Source organism: Colias philodice, chromosome 17, assembly GCF_061535455.1.
Source record: "Colias philodice isolate Cphi_HAF_F1 chromosome 17, ilColPhil1 Martin Lab GWU primary, whole genome shotgun sequence".
Classification (NCBI taxonomy): Eukaryota; Metazoa; Arthropoda; class Insecta; order Lepidoptera; family Pieridae; genus Colias; species Colias philodice.
In genome coordinates, this window is record NC_143102.1 from 9,018,135 (window position 1) to 9,038,975 (window position 20,841).

Consider the following 20,841-nt stretch of genomic DNA (forward strand, 5'->3'; position numbering starts at 1 on the left):
CCGCCCCGGCTTCGCCCGTGGTACATATTTCGCAATAAAAGGTAGCCTATGTTCTTTCTCAGAGTCTAAAGATTATCTGTGCCAAATTTCATCAAAATCCGCCCAGTAGTTTATGCGTGAAAACCATACATACATACATACATAATTACAAACCTTTCCTCTTTATAATATTAGTATAGATTATTTTCGTTATTTTTTACCTCGATATTTCTATTAAAATTGTTATAACGTTTAATATTAATATAGCGTAACCAAAGTCTACGATATTTTTGGAGTAGGTAGTTTATTACAGGCGTATTCCCGTCTAACCATATATTATTCTTTAATTATATAACAACCAATAAATATTGGAATTAATATTGGAACCAATAAATATTGGAATTAATCTATCAAAGGAATATTCAAACAATGCAATTCACTTTCATCTGATGAATGTTGTTACTTGTTTACGTAGGTACTACATACAAGAAAATGGTTAACAATTTTAATGACGTTCTTATCTCATCTATCACGCAAGTCGAAAATAAATATGTATCAAATGTATACCTACAACACGAAGCGTTTTGTTAATCTACTACCTATCTATCTACTATTTAGTATTTTTCGGAATATTAAGCGATTCTACTACTTTTACTAGCTTTTGCCCGCAACTTTTCCCGCGTGGTCAATACAAATATTCATGATATAAACTTTTATCCCCTTATTATATCCCCTTAAGGGGGGAATATATCAAAATTATTTAATGGACCCTCTTCACAATCGGGATATTAATATCATCTATCTGCATAGCAAATTTCAGCCCGATCGGTCCAGTTGTTTCCGCAGTACGTTGATAATAAATCAGTTAGTCAGACTGTCAAACACCTTATCGTTATATACAGAAAGATTTTCAAACAATCCAATGTATTTACCTTAGTATTTACATTTGTGGTCTATTCATGTATTGCCATTTATTGAATAGATACGTTCTCAATTCTCATGCTACCTGGAGCTGGATGTTAAGCTTTTATGCATTATTTTCGGTGAATGGCTAAAATATTCAAAAAAACTTATGAAATATTAGATTTCATCTGCGAGAAATCATAAAATCTTATCAGTTAAAATTCAGCTCGTATTTTAAATATATTCACACCTGCAATAGGCGCTTTACGTAATATTGACGTAACAATGAGTACACGGAAATATTAAGTACACTAATTACATTAACCTCCTTTACATTTACGCAGAAAATTCATTAAAATTCGTGACAGTGTGGATACAGATTCAAGCAGTGACAGTGATGTTCTAAATGAATGACAGTGACATTTATCTTTTTTAAATTCCCATAGAGCTATGGAAATATGGCCAAAGAGCGTTCAAAAGAAAGCAGCTGCAGTGCACTAGCGCGAATATTCAAGGACTTTTGCAGTTGTTCTGAAAATGCAGCATGGTCCCCTGATATGACTTCGGATAGAAAAGGACCATTTTTAAAGAGTGAATTAACAAATATGTCCGCAATGCGTCGAAGGATAATGACGTTAGCGAAACGCAAGAATAGAAACACCACCGAACAACCAAAACCTAGCAATGAGAAACAAAAATCAGAAACATTGACCTCCAATCTAATTAATACAACAGTTAGTTCCCAAAACAGTACGCTACGGAGAAACATTGATAACTTTTTGATATCACGGCGAATGATTGCGCTAGACGACGATTTATACGAAAAGCCGATACAAATAAAGAATTCTTCGTACGGAGAAAATTGGTCGCTTAGTAAATCGTGGAAAAACAATAACGCCGACTTCTTCAACCGCTCCCCGGGCTTAGAAACGAGCCGTTTGCTCGAAAGGAGTACAACACTGGAGCGAATTGATGAAATACCGAAGCGAAAGAAGAGGGACCGTAAAATAAAAGAACAGTTACGTTACGATAGGAATATAAAGCGTCACATTCGGATACGGGTGATGCTGTCTTTGAGGATGCGTAGATATTTAAGGAGGAGGTACAGGAAAGCAATAGCGGCTCAGAACGTTCCAGTGACGCCTAGAAAGTTCCCACGTGGGGCGTCAGTGACCTCTAGCTTTGGGACAAGGTCGTATCGGAGTGTTATGACGGACAAGACCAATGATGGGACGGTTCTGTTCGATATACATGAAGCAAGGAACACCACTATGGAGCTCTGCCACAATTATGAGGAGGATCTCGACACGCTAGATATTGCTTTACGCGCCGGAAATTTTAGGTAGGTATTGGTAAAACTACACGTAATTTTCCGACATTGGTATAGAGTTAAAATTTTATTTTTTTAAGTCAAAACAAACATGGACACAATATAGGTATATCGATACACAAGATAGAACTCGAATTCAGCTTCAATTTTATTAGTGCTCACTGCTCATGAATAATTATTTTTTAAACGAACAACAATTCAAAACTTTGTTTTAGGTGACACTTTAATTACAGGAAGATAGGAGGTACCTATACAGAAAGAAAAAAGGGCTCTATTAGAAGTTTCACTTTTATCATGTGTGCTCTCTTGCGCATTAATTTTTATTAACTTTGGTGTCTCATTTGTTTTATTTTAGGTTTAATGAATTCAAAATAGCTTGAAAAGCAGTTGACAAAAATTATGATAATTTCAAAGGGAAATTTAAATTAAACCATTAATAGAGTCATGAATAGTAAATCGATGAAACTTTCTGATTTTATCATACATAATTTATTTAATAACAGGATGTAGGAATTCAGGCTTTTTTGATGAGGAATTTCAAAATTTTATTTTGAAGAGAAACATTTTATTCTGACCAAGATAAGAGTAATTGGACAGTGTTAATTTTATTAAATACCGTACATTACGTTATAATTTTATATGAAGCTTTAACGGTATAACGTAAACAATGTAACGGTGAAACTAAAAGTTTATTAAAACTACATGAGGATTATATATTTTACGTACGTGTGTACTATTCCGTGGAGTGAGACGAGGGGCCTAGTGACCTAAAATGGAGATTATTCAGTTACATAGTTTAGTCACTACTCTCAGATATACTTTTAAAATTGAAATAGTGTACTTATTTACTTAGATTTTTATCCGAAGTTGTCCGAAAATAATCAATTCTTTTTTATGTTTTTTAAGCTCTACATTTAAGAGCTTTGTAATTTTCACGAATTTCCATAATTTCTACACTATACGTCGAACGAATTTGATACTTGACACGTAGTTTGTACTGTCAATGATCAGTTTTAAGGTCACGCATTGTAAATAGCGTGGAAATGTAGCAGCGTGCGCTTCCGGCTGCGTGATTGGCCACCGTGACGCGGGTCGCGATTTATTGTATGGGATTTACGTTTTTGATACTTGAAAGTTCACGTATGACTAGGTAATGCACTAGTACTGGGTCGTAGAATTATACTGTGTTTGGATACTTGCATTTAGAAATGCCTAGTTAGAAAATGTTGTCTTTTTTAGTTACTCTACAAAATTTTAAAATTTATTGATTGATGCAGTATTATTACTTTAGACTAGAGCACTCCGGCTCATAAGAAAAGTTATGTAAATACTCCAGATTGCATAAAATCTATTTCTATGCAAAATTTTGCATAGATCCGATTGCACATTTTTACATAAAAGAGAAACAATCCATCCAACCATATTCAAAAACTTTCACATTCATTATAGTGAATCTATTTAATAGATTCTAAAAGTGAATTAACCTTCAAAATGTAAAAGCATCGAAGCTTTTACGTATTTATATATTAAAGAGATGACCTCTTTAACATGATTATAATTTATAACACGTCAAGTAATGTTTTGAAATTAATTGGATATGTAATTATGTTCGATTAATACTAGATCATGTTACTAAACTGTTGTTCATCTATAATCTAGTTTCATCTGGTATGTTGTAACTTAATATTAATATAATGACTATATTTGGTGTTGTCTTAGATTAAGGATTGGTCTCCGCGCGCGCGCTAGCGCGCGCGCGGAGACCAATCTATAATCTAAGGGTGTTGTATTCATATTAATATTGTAAATGCGAAGGTCAGTTTCACTACATATTTGTTTATCTCTTCTGAATTGTAGATTATGCTGGGTTTAACTTTGATTTATAAGTGTTAAGAAATAAAAGACGAAAGATAATACAGATTGCAAATTGCGAAATTAAAATACATACATCGATTTTTTATTGATTGGGCTATAATTTTACAACTGTCAAATTGACATGGTGCTGCCTGCATTTGCATTCAGGTTTTTATAACGAAAGAAATACAGATAATATATTGTTGGTATCTTTTGCTAGCATTTTGTGAAAGTATGTTAAAGTCTTAAAAGTGAAAAAATGCAGTTATAGACGATGTTACATAGATAATTATTTTTTATAGTCTGTTAGAATGTTTGAAAGATCTATTTGCTCCATAGGTATTTGTTTATATTCCTTGTTTCTTTGATAAAAAGGAAATTCTGCTTGGGAAGTTTAAACATATCAAGTAGATATGGACAAATTATTACTCTGTTTCATTGCAATATGATGGTACCTATATAAAAATAAAATATAAATAAAAATCCTTTCTATATGATCAATATAATCTACTAATTAAACATTCTAAACAAATTCTTTCATTAAGCTGAAAGACTACTCTTACCATTAAGATGTTCATAACAGGATACTCCGTAGCAGGAAAAAAACCGCGGGAAATAGCTAGTCGAATATTTTCTGGTTCAGTTAAATGCGTGTCAGTAGTCTGCACAGTCCCGTATGTCAGACCGGTTCAGGATTTATGGGGTAATCGGGTAACGGACTGGAAAATGTCCATCATAATCATAATGTGCAGATTAATGTACTGCGTCTGACATGCAGCGAGCGTGTTTTGTTTTGGAAGTTATGGTGTGCTTAAAATTGTTATAAGTCGTTCGAAAAAAATATGCTGATGAATATTTTTTTTTTAATTTCATGGGGTGGTCAAAATTAATATTGTATACGTTTATAAATAGATAAACCTCTGATAAAAACATGTTTAAGTAAAAAAATTATATAATATTAAGTATGACAGTAATTAATTCACCTTTTAGTTCTTGCTGTCTGTAATAAATGATTACTTTCAATCATAGAAATCTAAATAACAAGACACTAGAAGTCGTAAGCGTGCGTGACCTTGTCGCCACTCAGGTGATGTTCACATCACCAGTGCATTCGTCACTGTTCAGTTTCTCTGGAGACGTATGAGTGTATACATGGTGTGTTTCAGCAATTCCCATTGCGGAAATTCTTCCACAAGTTGTAATTATACTTATAAAGGAATAATATTTCATCGAAAAATATTTTTTTTTAGAAATAATGCCGTTTTTCCTTAAAATTATAGAATATTTACAAGTATTACGAGTGTCACCATAGTAATCGAAATAACAATGAATGACACAGTCGACTATTCTTATTATCACGTTTGTTCGTATTGGAGCAAAAAGTCTCATATACTTAGGGATGTTATTCTAAAATAAACAGTAAATTCGTGCGTTAGGATACATATTCAAAAGCTTAATTTAATAGTTAAGTTAGTTTTCACTAAAATCAAGCTGTCCAATAAAAGGCATAGTTTACTTGTGTGTACTGTTTAGCTTTCGGTTTGAATGTGTTGATTTTGGCGACAGCGGTTTTCATACGAATTATGACATTACAGCACTTCTATGTGTCTTGTTATTTAGATTTCTATGCTTTCAATTCATGTTACTCGTAGTAGCGACATCTATGGCTAAGTAGATGAACTAGCATGCAATATTACTTGTTGCCACCACTCTACAAAAGATGGCGCTTACATAGAAAGACATAGAGCACTGAATATGTACATATTTGAATTTCACATTGATAAACATTCTTTCTTATGGAAATCATTTCCCTTCTTTTTAAGAATCATTGAAGGTGTTATTGATTTATTATCGACATTGCACAAATATATTTATTATACTAAAATACAGTTTACTCCAATATAATATTATTAAGCTCTCCTTCTCGCTGCTCTACAATTTACATTAATTTAAAAATGTTTTTTTTTGTTAAATTTTAAGATTTTATTAGATAGTATCGTAAACAATATTATTTTTTTACGCCTTAATAGACAAAACTACGATCGTCCTTTACAATTAATAAGCTATATTTTAAAACGCTAGCAGTAAGCTTTTAACGGTTTAGTAATTAAACGCGGTATTTATCTTTTACATAATAAGTAATAAAAACATGTTTATAATCGTCTTAGGTATCTATAGATAAGAGTTTTAAAACATGCAATAAATTTTCATGCAATTTATGTGTGGTTATATAAAATAACATATAGGTATCTAAATAAAATTCATGTTACTTATATGTAGTTAAATTAAAAGATAATATCTAAAGAAATATATCTCCCAGGAGCGGAAGGCTAGCTGTCGAGGGCTGGTGGTGCGGCCGCGCGATGCCGGGCGGAGGCCGGGCGAACAACGGAGCCCTGGCGCTCCACTACGCGGCCGCGAGGGGCTGCCTTGACTGTGTGCGGCTTCTGGCTAACACTACGCCTGATGTGTCGTGAGTATTTCAGTTATTTTAAATATTAATTACAATTATTTTGTTTTAAGCTTTTACAATATTAGTACTTATCTCCAGATAACTTGCAGATTACCCATTTTTTAAGATCATGATGATTTAGAATCGTGATATTCACTAATTTTGTAGTTATTATTTTATATTCCTGCTTAGGTTTACATAGATATAAGTTTGAAAAGAGACTATTTTTAAAGGAAGTGAGTGTGTGTGAACCTACATACGGGAGTGGGCATCGAACTAACTTTATTGAATATTAGATAGGTATATTTTTTTTCTAAGTAAATACAAATATGAAGTAGGTATACATTTCTCATTAGGCAGTTCATTACTCTTGCTTCGCTTCGCTTTACTATAATTTACAACATAACATACTATCTTTTAGTACTTTATAGACTGTAGAGTATTTGCTTTAACACATAAGATATTTTACTCAATCAAAACCAATCCAGATCATCCAACCAGCATAAAACAAGAAGCATTACAATAACAAATTGCAATATCTAGGCACAATGGCTAATCGCAATATTGCTGTAAATCGTTGTTTTTGTTTGTTCATCGATAACAGTCCAGTCACGATAACTAACGGCTAACTGTATGGTGATGTATGTTGCATGTAATATAAGGTAACAGGTATGGTGTGGAGAATTTACTAGTCAAGTGTGACAGAGTTATAGGGAAAAAACAAAAGGGGTAATGGTGATATAAGTTGGCCTTCAAAAAGCCAGAACCGGGTGGCTGCTCGTGATTTGATTAGTGTGAGCTATTAAAAAACTTTAAAACTGTAGAAGTTTCATTCACGTATTAAGTAGTGTTTGGTGTTTAGTTTTATAGCATCCTAAACCACTTAACCGATTATAATAAAATTCGCACACCATATGCAGATTCGATCCAACTTGAGAGATAGGATAGTTTAAACATGTAGGTACCACGGGCGAAGCCGGGGCGGACCGCTAGTTCCTTTATAAAATACATAAGTACCATTAAAGACATATCAACAAATACTTTTGTATCTAAATTTTTTATTCTACCATATTACTTTTCAAAATAATTTATAAGCCTTTTTTGAAGTTCAAAAAAACAAGTAAACAAAGTCATTCGCATCGAAGTTTATTGAAATCTCAAATAATTGTGTGGTGAAAGCGTTGCCGTATTAATTGTGCTCATCTCACAATCTTCACACTGTGTAGGCAGGATCGTGATCTGCATCTGGGGACGCCATTTTGTTGTTTATGGATTTAGGAAGAGCATAGACAATTATCTTTTATAGGAAATCCATTAATAGGTTCACTATGGTTTTTTTGAAAAATTACTCCTGAAATACTAAGTAGGAGCACCTGACTTTCAGAAAGTCTTCAAAAACGTCTAATAATTATAATGAGCGTTGCCAATATGAAATTTCCTTATTTTAGGATTTTTTAATACACTTACACTAGTTACATTTTTGCAAATGTATTCAGAATAATATTACCAGTATTTCTTAACATAAAAAATATGAATATTTGTTATAAAAAATCACAAACGGCCAGGTAACATTTTGTAACTCCTTGTTAATTTCCATAACGTTACGTTCTTGTAAACAAATCGATGAATTATTTCAAATGCGGACTTATTTTAAGTAATTAAGATTACAGCGTTCACGGAACATTACCCAAGGAGAAAACAAAAACATTATTATGCAAAAATCGGACAAAGTAGGTGATGTGGTTAAATTAAGGATGTGTTTTTATTGTTTAGAGGAGCGGATAGAAAATGGTATTAGTAGCTATGCGAATGTTATATGCCTGAGATTATATAAGAGAATGCAATTAATAACCTCTCAATCGAATTTCTGTATCCATAATGAATGAATGAATTATATTTTATATTCTGTAATTACTAACCAAAATAAATGTAGAGCAAATTTTTTTAGCTCCCGCGAGTAATCGCTGTATTAAGTGATTTTCTGTAAAATTATCGCTACCGCTTCCCGCTCCGCTCATCACAAAACCACATACCGTAATTAACTCATTTACTGGAACCCAGAAATGCACTAGTCAAGTGAGATGCTACTCTGCTTGCGCTCGCGTTGAGTGCACATGCGTGAGTGAACCGTGTACGAACTGAAAGTTTTCCTATTTTCTAATTGCCATATTTAATCTGTGGAGTTGGTGCTTTGTACTTTTTTATTAATTTTTAATCTGTGGTATTTTGTGTTTGACGTTTGACAGCTTTATGTTTTTAATATATCGAATCGTGTGCGGAAATGTAGAAATTTCGCGGGAAATATTTTTGAAATAGTCTTTTAATCAGCTGTTTGTTATTACTTATATAGCTTAAAATATAAGCACTAAATAATTGTTATTGTGAGTAATAAAATATAGTTTGAAATAATTTAAACTAAACTTATTAAATCCTAGCACAGAACGTAAATATAGTTATGAATACTTACTGGCATTTATTAGACTTCGATACCAAGTCAATTACAACAAATCAAATCAAATATTAATCAAGTGTGCACATTAAATATTGTAATTATTATCGCATTATTTATTATGTAGGGATTTAAATAATAAGAATTTTTCATCTTATTACATTAACGTTTAAATTAATTATTATTACTTTTTGTGTCATGTTTAATGGAGAACATATTATGAATTATAAAAAATGTCATCTAAAAGTTTTGAAAAAGACGTTGAAAATTGATAAGGACTTATAACTAAGAAAAATATAATATTAACAATGACCTATATAATTGTGACCAGAAACAATGTCAAGTGCAACAAACAATGATATCAAGAAGACAATACCAATTGTTATAATACTTATATTGTTTGCTAACATCGGAACTTTTAAAAGACGAAACTTGTTTCAGGAACTGATTTAATACCGTAAAATGAGTACTCATAAGCTTCATATCGAAACGGTTGTGTGATAATCAATTATCTAAATTCTTAAATAGTTTAAACAAATAAAAGTTCATATTACGAGAAAACCTTCGAGAAAATCACTAGAGAACATTTTAATATTGCTTTGCTCAGAAAAACGGTTTAACAAAGCCATCAAAAGGAAGGAAAGTACGTATAAATTAAATTAAGATTTACTTTCTAATTATTTCGCATGACGGACTAAGATTTCTTAACACTATAAGTGATAACAATTAAAAAATATTTCGACCATATTGCGATAAACGGAATGTCAGTTATTTGGCGCGTTAAAATGCGTTCGGATAGTTGCACTTGAATGAACAATGGTGTCTTTCGGTTTTATAATTGTCAAATTATCCGTACCGATTCGTTATTTTTTGAGAAAATCATTAACGATGTTACGTTATGTTACTTAAAATTGAACTTGTTTTTGTTTTGGAAATCGCAATAAAGCATAATTACAAAATGTTTATGTTTGGATATAGGTATGGAATTAGGTTACAAATGGTGTTCATTTCCAGGTTTTGTTTTTATATATATGGAATAGAACTTTCATGTTATAAGTAAGACAAAATCGTAATAATATTATACGTGCTTGCTGGACAATGAACGCCAGCGCGTGATGAAATGTATCGCATCATTTCTTCGCAGTAATTCAGTGGAATTAGCGGTTTAGCTGTCAGTTGAGAAAAGAAAATTATCGTTTTTATTTAAAGAAATAGCTGTTAATTCATGATGCACTAAAATGAAACAGTTTTACATTTGTAATTAATATAGATATTGTTGCGTATATTTCTAAAATTATTGTTTCTTATTTGACGCGAGAAGAACATTTTGAATGAGGAATTTCAATCATATTATGCAGTAATTTTTATTTTTTATTTTGAGTAATCCTTATTATTAAAATAATAAACCGTTGTTATTAGTTGAAGTTTTAAGTGGTGTGTATTACCTACCTATTTTTCGCAGTTAAATTTGAAGTCAATCTTATGCTTTTTATGAAAGTTTCAATGTATGACTTACGACAATAATTTAAATAACTGTAAAACAGTGCGAAATAGTGATATGGTTTGAGAAGAATTAAAAATGGCCACTTGTCCACGTCGAGAGCGCCCTCTACGCGCCTTGTCTGCGAGGTTGAAATATTCCAAGACGATTCCAGCTAGTACTGTGAGGTTTGTATCATATATTTCTAGTAACTAGTAAAAATTATATTGTCCTTCATATAATATCAAATGAGTAACAGTCGCATTAGATAATTTTATTGCATCGCACAATATTACGAATATAATAAATAAATTGTGCAAATAATTCACAAACACTTCATTATCAAATTATATAGAGCACCTCATCAATCAATTTTGGAATTATACAACGCAATCGCACCTTCATAAACTATCACTTACCCATAATAAGATTACGATAATTCGATCTACATTCTGTATAATATCAGAACCGGTCTTGGAAAAGCCACACTTACCTTAATATAAACCAGCGTTATCTCATTACCAATCATTTTCACATTATGCGTTTCTACATTAGCACGTCGCGATGACAGGTGACCGCATTCCCTAGATACCGCCATCTGTTAGTGGAAACTCGTAATTAAAAATTGCTTACAGCATTTGTTACGCGCTGCTGACTGTGGAGATAAGCCCTTATGCAGTATGCTTAACTTTTGACATATAACGCGGTTTTAAGATTATGTGATAGTGTTTTGTTTAATTTGTATAATGGATGTTCTTTCAATATCGTAATTAATTTCAAATAATTAATTTAACTCCAAATTTTAAAAATAATTTTTCGCGTCTAATCTAAATATTTATCTAGCATTATTAAAGGAAAATTAAGCGGAAACAAATCGAAGTAGTCGGCAAACATTATTTAATTTGTAGTAACAATATTGCTTCAAAATTTCTATATTGATAACATTCAGACCCCTTATATCTGCGCCTAATGTATGTTTAGTATCCCGGAGCTAATGTATCTCTAAACTCTTTGACATAATTATATACATTTTGAATGTGAATACCTATAACATTTTCATACATCTACCGCTATAACTTGTAAAAACCACGTTGAAACGGTGTTTGATTCACGCGTTCCGATCTGAAAGGCATGGAGCCGTTTTATGATTAATTTATAACATGTTTCCTACTTTTATAATTCTTCCTACTTTTTTGGTGATATTGAAAACACGACACATTGCTGTGTTCATTTTGAAATATATCCCATTTTTTGAGTTATTAAATTGATTTTAATACTTACTAGCGGTCCGCCCGGGCTTCGCCCGTGGTACCTACATGTTTACGTTTTTTTTTCATAAGAACCATCCTCGTACTTCAAGGAATAGATTCCGCAGCGCACGCGATGACAGAATTTTTATTAAGGAATTTTTTACACCTTGAGTTACATTATTGCATTTTTGGTAAGGATCTCTAATTTTTTTGAAAATGCAATATATAGCCTATGTTGCTCAGTGAAGATGCAGCTTTCTAATGGTGAAAGAATTTTTGAAATTGGTCCAGTAGTTTATGCGTGAAAACCATACATACATACATACATACATACATAATTACAAACCTTTCTTCTTTATATTATTAGTATATTATAGTATACAAGTATAGATATATAACGGAGATTACTGTTATTTTCATATCATAGTTTGTCTATTTTGTTGTAAGTAAAATCATAAGCAACTGAATCTACGGACTTAAACTAATAAATAATCACGGAGTGTATTTTTATTTATTTATTTATTTAAAGACGCACCAACAGTAGCTCAATTTGTAATATAATATAAAATTCGTACATAAAATGCTATTCTAAATTGGCTACTAATTATAGGTACATACAGCATTAACTTAATACACTTCAATCCAATGTTCAAGTAAACATTGGATTGAAGTGTATTGAGTTTCTATACATAAAGTTTATAACTTATTACTTTATATATAAACGAAATGTTATATAATAGTCATTTAAACTAAGTGTAGAGCAATACGGAAAACGGTAAATATAGAAAGAAATCTCATGAAATTAATGTATTTTTATTGAATAACGTAAAATTGGCGCTTACTTTACTTTTATTTACTTTATAGTATGTATTTGATTAGTGCTATTACTATTAACTGTAGGCAATTTATTGAGGTTTTCTTTTACAGTTGTAACTTGTAAGATTTCCAGAGTCTTTGTAAATTCTATAAAATAAACGATATATACTATGTATTATATCGTTAATATGTATTATATGGTTTGGGTAGGATTTCCTTTGAATAGAGTCACTCAGGAAGACGAAAGAGAACAAGGTATAGGTATAATATGATATCAAAGCATCTACATTCGAAAATATGTGACAAATAAAATTGGGAATGTAATCGCCCTTTTTTTATGTATAACTATGAGCCATATTTAAATTAATTCAGGAAATGACAATTTTCTTTGAACGAACGTAAATAGTTCAAGAGCATTTTTTACGCACGATGGAACAATGACTCAATTTTTATAGCGCCATCTGTTGTCAAGTAGAAATGGTGGGAAATTGACGATTATAGCAAAAATTTATGGCCAGACAGTGTTTTGTGTAGATTTTCACTTGTAGATAGAATAAGCTATGCATGTTTGAATTATTGCATTCAAATGTTTAATTGAAATATTATTGTTATTAATTAGTTTGTTTATTATGAACCTATTTTTATTACTGTTCTTTTAAAAGCACTATTAAGCTATGTATGTATGTACTTTATATTTTAAGGCAATCGCCGAATACCTTTAGATACATAATTTATCATTTATTTTGGAGACATTGTAATTCAATAATCGATTTGAATTGATTTATCTGAACACGGTGGATAGTTTTCCAATAATATTTATAATTTTGCTCTAGTTTAAGCGTTTCAGAATCTACGTAGGTATTATTTGAAGAAATATTAGCAGCTCGTCTTGTTTAAAAAAAAGATGTAGGTGACCTTTCGCTGGTGAAATAATTATTCAAAGTCGATCAGTTTCAGAGCTTATTTGTTAAAAAATAGTCCTCTTTATATAGTACTAGCGACCCGCCCCGGCTTCGCACGGGTGCAATGCTGATACTAAAAATACTAAAAACACTACAGAAAAACTGTGATCGTAGTATATAAAAACCATTAAAAACATAGCGGCCCGCTCCGGCTTCTCACGGGTATAAAATAGATAGCCGGGCCGCGGCCGGACGGTACCGCCGCAAACGCTACGTCCCGCAATTTTTAAATCTGTAATATCTTCGAAAATATGCACTTAAATCGTACGGTGTAAAAGGCCATATAGATCTATATTAAATGAACATTGTATTCAAGGTATTTAATTGGTTAAGGATTAATTGCTGTATTGGTTAAAATCGCATCGAAAATTAGCCATTATTTGTCGTAAAAAGTAAATGACAAAAAAAAGTTATTGTGGGTTATCCATAAGAGATAGACATATACCATCGCGGACTTTTCTGTAGACCTTTTCAATGTGTATAATACTTAGTACATTATTTTGATAAAACTCGTAGGGTTCAGCCTGCGTTTGCAATGTAAGCGGAAAATATGTAATTTTTTACGACCTCACATTAGAAACCTCAAAAATAACAGTACTTCTCCACTATTTAATGGATGTTATTATATATATAAACCTTCCTCTTGAATCACTCTATCTATTAAAAAAAACCGCATCAAAATCCGTTGCGTAGTTTCAAAGATTTAAGCGTACAAAGGGACATAGGGACATAGGGACAGGGAAAGCGACTTTGCTTTATACTATGTAGTGATTAACCGTTAATATATTTATGTTTAAAATTATATATTAATCTGTAATGAGAGGATATCCGAAAATCTCTTGGCTAATTCCAATGATTAAATGATAATGGTTCTTAATAGTTACTTTTTACATTTAGTTACTACTACTACATATTTATAGATTACCTCTCAGTATTATTGCTAAAATGTTAAAAAAAATCAGATAGATTAGGAACTAAACTTTCAGTAAGAATTTTCTACGTTACAAAATAAATGGTAATAAGTAGATATTTATACAAATTATAAATTTTAAATACATGTTAAATATTTTTAATATGTTTTTTTAGATATTTTTTCTTACATAATAATTAAAACATTCATATGCCACTAATCTCGTTCAATAAAAAGTGAAGTAAGCACGTATTTGTTACGATTCAAGTGGTCGTTTGACGGCGAAAGTGGTCGAAACAGCCGTGTCATGAAGCGATATAGCGGAGAAACGTAACAGCTTAAATCATAAGATACTGCGTTTTAGAATTTTCTAGAATAAATGGAATATGTTATTATTGTCATTGAATAAATGCTTTATTAAATAAATATACTCACAAGTATAACAATAGGCGATGTTCAGAACCATCACTTCCAGGTAACCAACATCATAGTTTACAGCTGATTATAATATTTCGCAATACGAGAAAGGGCAATATAAATATATATATATTGTGAGATTAAATAGTTTACTTATTTCCTGTATTTATTATGAGGTAATTAAAATATATAATTTTGATGTTAATATATTTTTAAATCGCTCTTCACTTGTACCACACAAACACAAATCGCGATGCAATTAACGCCAGACGAAATAAAGGATTCTATTTCGCAGATTCGTCGAATCTTTATTGAAATAGAGTCTCACATAAAAGTTGTCTTTAAAAGTCTTTTATTGCGAATAAAAGTGAAACGTACATAATTAGATGTCGATAGTTATTTTATACCACTCTGTTTTTAAACATAATGTTTTGTTTTCTAAGGGCCGATTTTTCAATGCTTGGATAAAATTTATTCGTCGAATAATGAATAAAAAACGTATAGTCCATTGAATGAGTCCCTCCAAGGGGGGTCTAGAGTGCGTGAGTTAGTAACGTAAGATGTTTCTTCGGAAACATGTCAAGAGTCCCTAGGTAATAAACATACTAAAACCCCGGGCCACTAGGAGGAGCCCCGGAGTGGGAGGAGGGGGGAAATGGGTCCATTTTTTCATTTTTCGCTTAAATCTCAAAAACGGTACATGTTAGAGAAAAACTTTCAAGGAAAAGTTGAAAGGCCATAAAATTATCTACAAGTTGTACCTGAATCATTTTATCCTATATCCTACCGTTTCTGAGTTATACGCAGTAAAACATGATTTTGGCTCAAACAATTTCCACATCAATCGATCAAAAAATATTTCTTTCTTCCAAAAAACTCAAATATGCAACTTGTAACCAGTACTGATAGATTGCTCTTAATTAGGTCTATAATTGGTAAAATAAACACATTCCTCCATGGAAGCCTTTAGGAGGAATCGATTGTCAAAATATTATATTAGGGCAGTTTGAGTTACTGAACTTGATCTTTTTATTTTTTTCTTCAAAAAAACTCAAAAGTGCAACTTGTGATCGGTACAGATAGATTGTTCATAATAAGGTCTATCATTGATGAAAATACTAGATTCCACCATGGAGGCGTTTACGGGGAATTGAATTTTATTAGGGTAGATACGATACTTGAACTTTTTATTTTTTTCTTCCAAAAAAACTCAAAAGTGCAACTTGTGACCGGTACCGATAGATTGCTCATAATTAGGTCTATCATTGATAAAAAAACCAGATTCCACCATGGAGGCGTTTAGGAGGTATTGAATTTTATCTAATAAAATTCAATACCTCCTAGCAATCTAACAGTACCGGTCACAAGTTGCACTTTTGAGTTTTTTGCAAGAAAAAAATAAAAAGATCAAGTTCAGTAACTCAAACTACCCTAATATAGTATTTTGACAATCGATTCCTCCTAAAGGCTTCCATGGAGGAATGTGTTTATTTTACCAATTATAGACCTAATTAAGAGCAATCTATCAGTATCGGTCACAAGTTGCACTTTTGAGTTTTTTTGGAGAAAAAAAATAAAAAGTTCAAGTATCGTAACTACCCTAATAAAATTCAATTCCCCGTAAACGCCTCCGTGGTGGAATCTGGTATTTTTATCAATGATAGACCCAATTATAAGCAATCTATCTGTACCGGTCACAAGTTGCACTTTTGAGTTTTTTGGAAGAAAAAAATAAAAAGATCAAGTTCAGTAACTCAAACTACCATAATATAATATTTTGACAATCGATTCCTCCTAAAGGCTTCCATGGAGGAATGTGTTTATTTTACCAATTATAGACCTAATTAAGAGCAATCTATCAGTACCGGTCACAAGTTGCACATTTGAGTTTTTTGGAAGAAAGAAATATTTTTTGATCGATTGATGTGGAAATTGTTTGAGCCAAAATCATGTTTTACTGCGTATAACTCAGAAACGGTAGGATATAGGAAAAAATGATTCAGGTACAACTTGTAGATAATTTTATGGCCTTTCAACTTTTCCTTGAAAGTTTTTCTCTAACATGTACCGTTTTTGAGATTTAAGCGAAAAATGAAAAAATGGACCCATTTCCCCCCTCCCCCCACTCCGGGGCTCTTCCTAGTGGCCCGGGGTTTTAGTATGTTTATTACCTAGGGACTCTTGACATGTTTCCGAAGAAACATCTTACGTTACTAACTCACGCACTCTAGAACTTTTTATTCAATGGACTAGTATTCTAATTGCCCGTATTTGACAGTGTACGTGACATTTTAATATTATCGTGTAATACTTTATTGGACGGATAAGTTTTATCCAAGCATTGAAAAATCGGCCCTAAATGTTGCATCAAACTTTAAAAGTCCTCTTTTTTTTAACACGCTTTAATTACCATCATCTGTATGTTTGTATGTATCCAACTCCTTTCGACTCGATTTTGTTCTATTAAACGATACTGCATGAATTATATCGGCATGAATGATATCCAGGCGTATCGTGTGACATAACAGTTAATAAAAGGACTAGGCTCTTCAACTCTCCTCAGGTAACAAGAACAAAAAAAGAATTAAAGGGCTAGGCTCCTAATTAAACGGCTGATTAAAATTGTTGATCGGGTATGTATGTGTCGTGGTCATATCGTAAATTTGTTCATTTCATGATATGACTGGCCATTTCACGAAATGGTCGCATTTCGTGAAATGGCCAATTTAGTTTGGCCACATCATGATGTGGCTTGATCAGATCAATGATAAGAAATCGTTTCACGATATGGCCAACTAATCGCGCGGTTTTTTCATGATATGATCAAAATTATTTGATCATATCGTAAAATAGTTACATTAATCATTGGTAGAGGCGCTGCATGCTCTGTGTTTATGTGATAAGATGGCGGCCGCGCGCTGGCGAAAATTTAATTATTCGCAGTTAAAAACTTCATAATTCGTTAAATAACAATATGAAGAAATTCATAGCAAAGAATTTACGACGGTTCGAGTACTATGGAAAATGAAGATATCTTATACGTATTGAAGAAAAAAATAATTTAAGACGCATTTTTTTCTTTTAGGATATATATTTATATATCCTACTATAGTATTATAATTGTTTGTTTTTTTAAAAGCGATTCTGCTTCTGGCACTCGCCGGCCGCTGCCGCGGCACGCTCGCTTTGCTCGCTCGGCTCGTGCGTTGTTTATCAAAGTCTAACCTAACCTAACCTAACTGTTTTTTATTGCAAAAACGATTCGCTTCTAGCATTCGCCGGCCTCTACCGCGGCACTAACTTGAATGACATTAAACAAGTTTTTAGAATATTCTGAATTTTAATATTTTATGGACTCTTAATATTTTATACGATCTGGCCAAATGTGGATGGTCAAATCGTGAAACGTTGACGATTTAACGATCTGATCAAACTATGTTGGCCATTTCATGAAATGCGACCATTTCGTGAAATGATGGATCATATCATGATATGAGCAAATCTACGATATGGCCACGACATATGTATAGTGGAAAATGGAAATAGCTTTATGACTCAAGATGCCTATGCCCTTCTATGCAAAGCCAGGGCATCGCCTAGTACATAATATATCGTAGTATAACCAATAAAAAATAACAATTTTCCCATTACATTGCATTGTAAATAAAAGAAAACACATGACAATGTTGTGTCATTAACTTCTGTGAAAATATGATACTTTCGCTGCAGCCTGTAGTGAGCAGCGTAAGCTCAGTCGATATTGAGGTACCGGCGCCTGCGCATGCCTCATTTGCTTCCGATATTCCTTGGCTGTAGCTTTTTACGCGATAAAAAGATTAACACAGTGCTGTGAAAAACTTTGTGATAAAAAAATGTGCTCAAAATAGTTTCTGTTTTGGATTGACAAAATTTGGTGGTACAGAAAAATGACTCAAAATAACACGAACCCGCCGTACAGTCGGGTTACAAGTAAGCTTTTTGGAAAGAAAAGCAAGAAAAATAAGAAGTACCACAAGACTAAAGCGGGGACGTACGGAGGGCGGGAACGGTAATTTTTGGATTTATTAATAAACTCTTGATTATTTATTAATAATAATTATTAAATATAAGTAAATAAAATTGGAATATTCAAAGTAGAAATGGAAAAATAATACAAATAACTAATGTCTAATCTATTGCGAATTTAACTGTTATAAAAAATTGATAATGGAATAGTTGTGGATCATATAAGGTGTATTATAATCCTACTAATATTATAAATGCGAAAGTTTGTGAGGATGTGTGTGTATGTGTGTGTGTGTGTTTGTTACTCTTTCACGCAAATACTACTGAACCGATTACAATGAAATTTAGCACACATGTAGATGGTAACTTGGATTAACACATAGGATAGGTTTCATCCCGGAAATCCTACGGGAATGGGAACTATGCGGGTTTTTCTTTCAAAACGCGGGCGAATCCGCGGGCGGAAAGCTAGTAATTAATATCTATGAGTACAAAATGTTATATCTAGGATATTACACAATTTTATTAAGTAATTTACATAGATATGTAAGTAATATGAATTTTATAAATTCAAATTAATCCATTAGCAATTAGCGAAGCATTTGCCAAATACTTTCTATCAACTACCTACGTCATGTATTATAAAAAATGTAACATCGCAGACAAAATAGAAGCAAAATGTTTGAGTAAATTTTTAGAGATTTTGGATTAAAGATGAATTTTAAGAACATACGGTTTTATAAGGTCTAAGGTACTTGATTTGCTTTACCTTTTAGTGAAGAGGTATACTACAAAAAAAGAGCGTGTGTGTGCACACGTGTTAGAAGTGAAACTTCTTCGGCAAGATTCAAAGATATCAAATCGTCACCTTACTCCATGACGTGACGGTATTTCCATGACGCGATCTTGAAATTTTACTTACACGGCGCCGTAAGAACATTCACTTAAAAAAAAACAAAAGTGAAGTGATGATCTCATATATAGATACTGAAAACAGAGACTGACTTTATTAGAAGAGTGTTACCTAATAGAAAACAGAGCTTCTTGAAGTCATGAAATTGTAACATGGACACTTCGAATCATTTGAACTTTAACTCGAATTGGTATAGAAATTGTTTGAATCGTTTATAATGTAACAAATGTAGAGTACTTAATATTTGTATTGTATTAAAATATGTACTATATCTACTGTTTTAATCATACTTGCGATAATGTTACTATTTTGCATATGCAATAGAAGATATGTAAAATACTGACTTTTTATTAATTTGTAATGAGTAATGACTATTCTTCTAAGATTTTACTATTGGCATTTCTTTGGTGGGAATAATTAATTATACAATGGAACATTATAAATCAATGTAAAAACTAAAAAGAACTTACAAATGAGCTTTGTATCATTTACGAGAAATAAAACTTATATTTTTCTATAAAATATTCTCTCGCCATAGTTGAGCATGAAATTTAATTCAACAAATTATACATTATATTATTTTTGGAAATTTAAAATGGAGTAGGTATCTAATAAAAATGTTATTTTTCTTTCTGGTTTAGACCACTTCCCGAAGTAGTACCTATTTATTATATGCGTGAAATGTCATTTTGACAGTTTGCAAACACAACGTACACTATTTATTTGTCTCAATTTATTATCTATTTTGGTACAATTTTTTATGTCAGAGCAAGCAAAGGGATAGGCCACCTAATGTAATGTGGTCACCACCGCCCATAAACACATGTAATATATACTATAATGCATTTTAGAATCCGTTTAGCACAATTATTATTTAATTATTATAATATATTAAAAAGCTCATGTTTGAATAAATTATAATGTTGAGGGTTATTGACATATCATACAGTGAGAATTATTTAACAATAGAGACGGTGTGATAAAATAATTATACCTCTATACTCTATAGACATCTTCAATGTCATGTTAAGAAAACAGAAATAATTTGTTACTTTGCGCAAAGCGAAACTTTTGCGAAGTTTTATGTAACATGAAAATGAGGTCGAATAGTTATTTGACTT

At 31.9% G+C, this 20,841-nt stretch overlaps 1 protein-coding gene across 7 annotated transcripts in view; it reads left to right on the plus strand.

The window, feature by feature from the left end:
* The window catches only part of f (espin protein forked), a 98,807-nt gene that overhangs the window by 41,353 nt on the left and 36,613 nt on the right, over positions 1-20,841 (plus strand). For 3 of the 7 annotated variants that reach the window (XM_089705526.1, XM_089705527.1, XM_089705528.1), the window contains exons 1-2: positions 1,329-2,224; positions 6,387-6,539. In XM_089705526.1, coding sequence (XP_089561652.1) covers positions 1,341-2,224; positions 6,387-6,539 — 1,037 coding nt within the window. In that variant the 5' untranslated portion in view covers positions 1,329-1,340. Of the gene's footprint in view, positions 1-1,255; positions 2,225-6,386; positions 6,540-18,548; positions 18,851-20,841 lie in introns of those variants that run through there. The other 4 variants (XM_089705530.1, XM_089705531.1, XM_089705529.1 and 1 more) reach the window with 3 other exon arrangements.